Raw genomic sequence first — 3,139 nt, forward strand, 5'->3', positions numbered from 1 at the left:
ATGCTATATACGACCTTCATTTTTGGCCAGAGCGGGAAAAGATGTCAGAGGCATTTAGAAACTATTGGATTCAACGTGGTACCACACCATGCCAAAACAAAAACGGGGACTTTAAAGAATCGGTCATACAGTTAGAAAGAGAGTCACAACGTCGGTTCTGCACCATTTCTTTATTCACACGTGTCCATGCACGAACAGGAGAAAAATTTGAAAGAAATTGGTTGTGTTATTCCAAAACAAGCGGGTGTGTTTATTGTTTTGTATGTAAGCTGATGTCACCTATAACTAACAAAATGACATCAGGGTTCAAACAATGGAAAAGTGCCCATGAAGTGCTATCTAGGCATGAAAATTCCAAACAACACATTGATTCATTGGCAGCGCTGTGTTCACGAAAATCTACTGGTCAGATTGACATGAAACTTGTTACGCAATATGAAAGTGAAATTCAGTATTGGAGACAAGTACTTCACAGAATCGTGAGTGTGGTACAGTTTCTTTGTATTCGTGGTCTTCCGTTCCGGGGCAGAACTGAAGAGGTTGGCTCTCCAAACAATGGGAATTATCTCGGGTTGCTGGAGCTGTTAAGTCAGTACTATACCTTTCTCGCAGAACATATGCGGATACACGCCAACAAAGGACGTGGACATACATCCTACATATCTTCAACAATATGTGAGGAGATGATTGAACTTATGGGTCAAAAGGTTTTGTCTGTAATTGTAGATGAAATAAAGACAGCGAAATATTTTTCTATATCTGTAGATTCGACTCCAGATGTTTCACATGTTGATCAACTCACAATCATTATTCGCTATGTACAAGACACCGGACCTATTGAGCGCTTCTTAAAATTTGTACCAATGTTTTCACACACTGGTTCGGAAATAGCTAATTTAATACTAACATTTTTGGAAGAAAATGGAATTGACATAAAAAATTGTCGCGGTCAATCATATGACAACGCGTCCAACATGAGCGGCAAGTATAACGGCGTTCAGGCTAAAATCCGGGAGAAGTGTGACGTAGCATTGTATGTACCGTGCACAGCACATTCACTCAATTTAGTTGGGAACTGCGCAGCTGAGTGCTGCCCCACGTCAGTTGGGTTTTTTAATCTCCTTCAGAGCCTTTACTCTTGGCTTTCTGCATCTACCCATCGTTGGCATATACACAACAAGCACATGAATGGATTGCCTGTTGCTAAAGCTTTGTCGGAAACCAGATGGTCCGCTCGACATGATGCTGTTAAGGCTTTAAATAGAGGGTATAAGGAAAATATATCGGCTTTGGAGGAGTTAGCAGCCGATGAAAATCAACCTCTTAAATGTAGAGCTGAAGCTGAAGGATATCTTAAAAGTTTACAAAAACTAGAAACAGTAATATTATTGGAGGTATGGGATACAATTTTAGAGAGATTGCAAAAAACAAATGTATCTCTTCAAGAAAAAGGTTTATCTCTTAATACAGCAGTTAATTTGTTAAAATCTGTTCTCCTTTTTATTGAAAGTCAACGTAATGAATTCGCTAGCTTCGAATCAAAAGGAAAAATTAAATGTGAAGTCAAAGACTACACATATTCCAACAGACGACCACTAAAGAGGAAGCGACAATTTGACGAAAGCAAAGTTTCAGAAATGCAACTTTCTCCTAGAGAAAAATTTAAGACTGAAGTATTCATCTGTGTGATCGACCACCTAACTACAGCTCTACATCATCGCTTAGATTCCTATAAAACTGTTCAAGAAATGTTCGATTTCTTCAGTGACCTGACCAACCTTAGCACTGGTGACATTACAGGAGCAGCTACAAAACTAATCAACAAATATCCCGATGATTTTGAAGAATGTTTTTCATCGGAGTTGATTCAATTCGCCGAGCTGTTTAAATCAATTCATGGGGGAAAAGAGCAAAACGTCTACAATGATAGCATTGAATTAGAAATGTTGATGTTTTTAAATAGATTCAAGTGCATTCAGAGCTTTCCAAATGGGCACATTGCTCTTCGAATTTATCTGTGTATGATGACGTCTAACTGCAGTGGAGAGCGCTCATTTTCCAAAATGAAAAAGATTAAAAGCGATCTTAGAAGCACTATGGGACAGCAGAGACTTAGTATGCTCTCACTTATGAGCATAGAAAATGACATTGTAAGCTCACTAAATTATACAGAACTAATAGAAGAGTTTGCTATCAGGAAAGCTCGAAAATGTTCCCTATAAAAGTTACTTGGTCTTTAGTTCTAAATAAAAATAACTGTAATAAATGTAAGTATACATAATTTCTTTTGCATTAGTAAATAAATAATTGTCACTTTAAATGCTCTTAAGTCTCAATGTAATTTAACATTACGTTTAATGTAACATTTTTTGTATATGCCATGGCTTCTGTTAACATTTAGCTTATTCCATTCAACCTTTATTTTTTGGAAAGGCCTCTGTTTTGTGATGTCATTATATAAACTACATATATATATATATATATATATATATATATATATATATATATATATATATATATATATATATATATATAGTTTAGGGGGCCCCGGAAAAAGTTTCAGCCAGGGGCCCCGCAGAAGCTTAATCCGCCCCTGCTTATCATCACAAAATAACAGACCCCACATTCAAAAAGACGTTTTTTATCTTTTAAAAACACCGATTTCGGCCGAGCATAGGTCTGACCACACTATCCCTTCTTATACTGACGTCACATGTGACATTTTAAAAGTTCTATTAATTTTAATGACACCGACTTTAAAATTTAGCCTTCATTCTCCAAAGCAAAATTTAAAATGCTTTTCTGGCATATCTAGCCCTGGCCACCTATAGTATGTGTAAATAACGTGAAAACCCGCCATTTTGCTCTTGGTAAACATTTTAAATAGTAATTCTAAGAAGGTCTCTGGAATTTGGCCTAAAAATGGTCGGAAGTCATGCGTCCGGTCCGGACGCCATATTGTTGTTAGCAACCGACCACGCCTCCAAGTTAGCGAGTAATCCTACGATATCTAGAACCTATATAGATAAATTCCATGCATTCTCGAATTAGATGATCATTGAAGCTAAACAAAGATTTATATAAAATAATTAAGGCCTGAAATAGATTCTAGATGTAGAATTTACATTAAGTCTAGATC

The 3,139-nt window shown here is 36.6% G+C and overlaps 1 protein-coding gene across 1 annotated transcript; it reads left to right on the plus strand.

Moving 5' to 3' along the window:
* Positions 1–293: 293 nt before the first annotated feature.
* LOC131932180 (zinc finger MYM-type protein 1-like) lies at positions 294–2,222 on the plus strand. Its single transcript, XM_059289045.1, has one exon. The coding sequence runs from the start codon at positions 294–296 to the stop codon at positions 2,220–2,222; it is 1,929 nt and encodes a 642-aa protein (XP_059145028.1).
* The last annotated feature ends 917 nt before the right edge of the window (positions 2,223–3,139 follow it).

This window comes from Physella acuta, unplaced genomic scaffold, assembly GCF_028476545.2.
Source record: "Physella acuta isolate Inbredline_101_S28 unplaced genomic scaffold, ASM2847654v3 ptg000105l, whole genome shotgun sequence".
Taxonomy (NCBI): Eukaryota; Metazoa; Mollusca; class Gastropoda; family Physidae; genus Physella; species Physella acuta.

Coding starts and splice junctions, on each gene's coding strand:
- LOC131932180 (XM_059289045.1), top strand. CDS start 294: ATGACATCAGGGTTCAAACAATGGAAAAGTGCCCATGAAGTGCTATCT.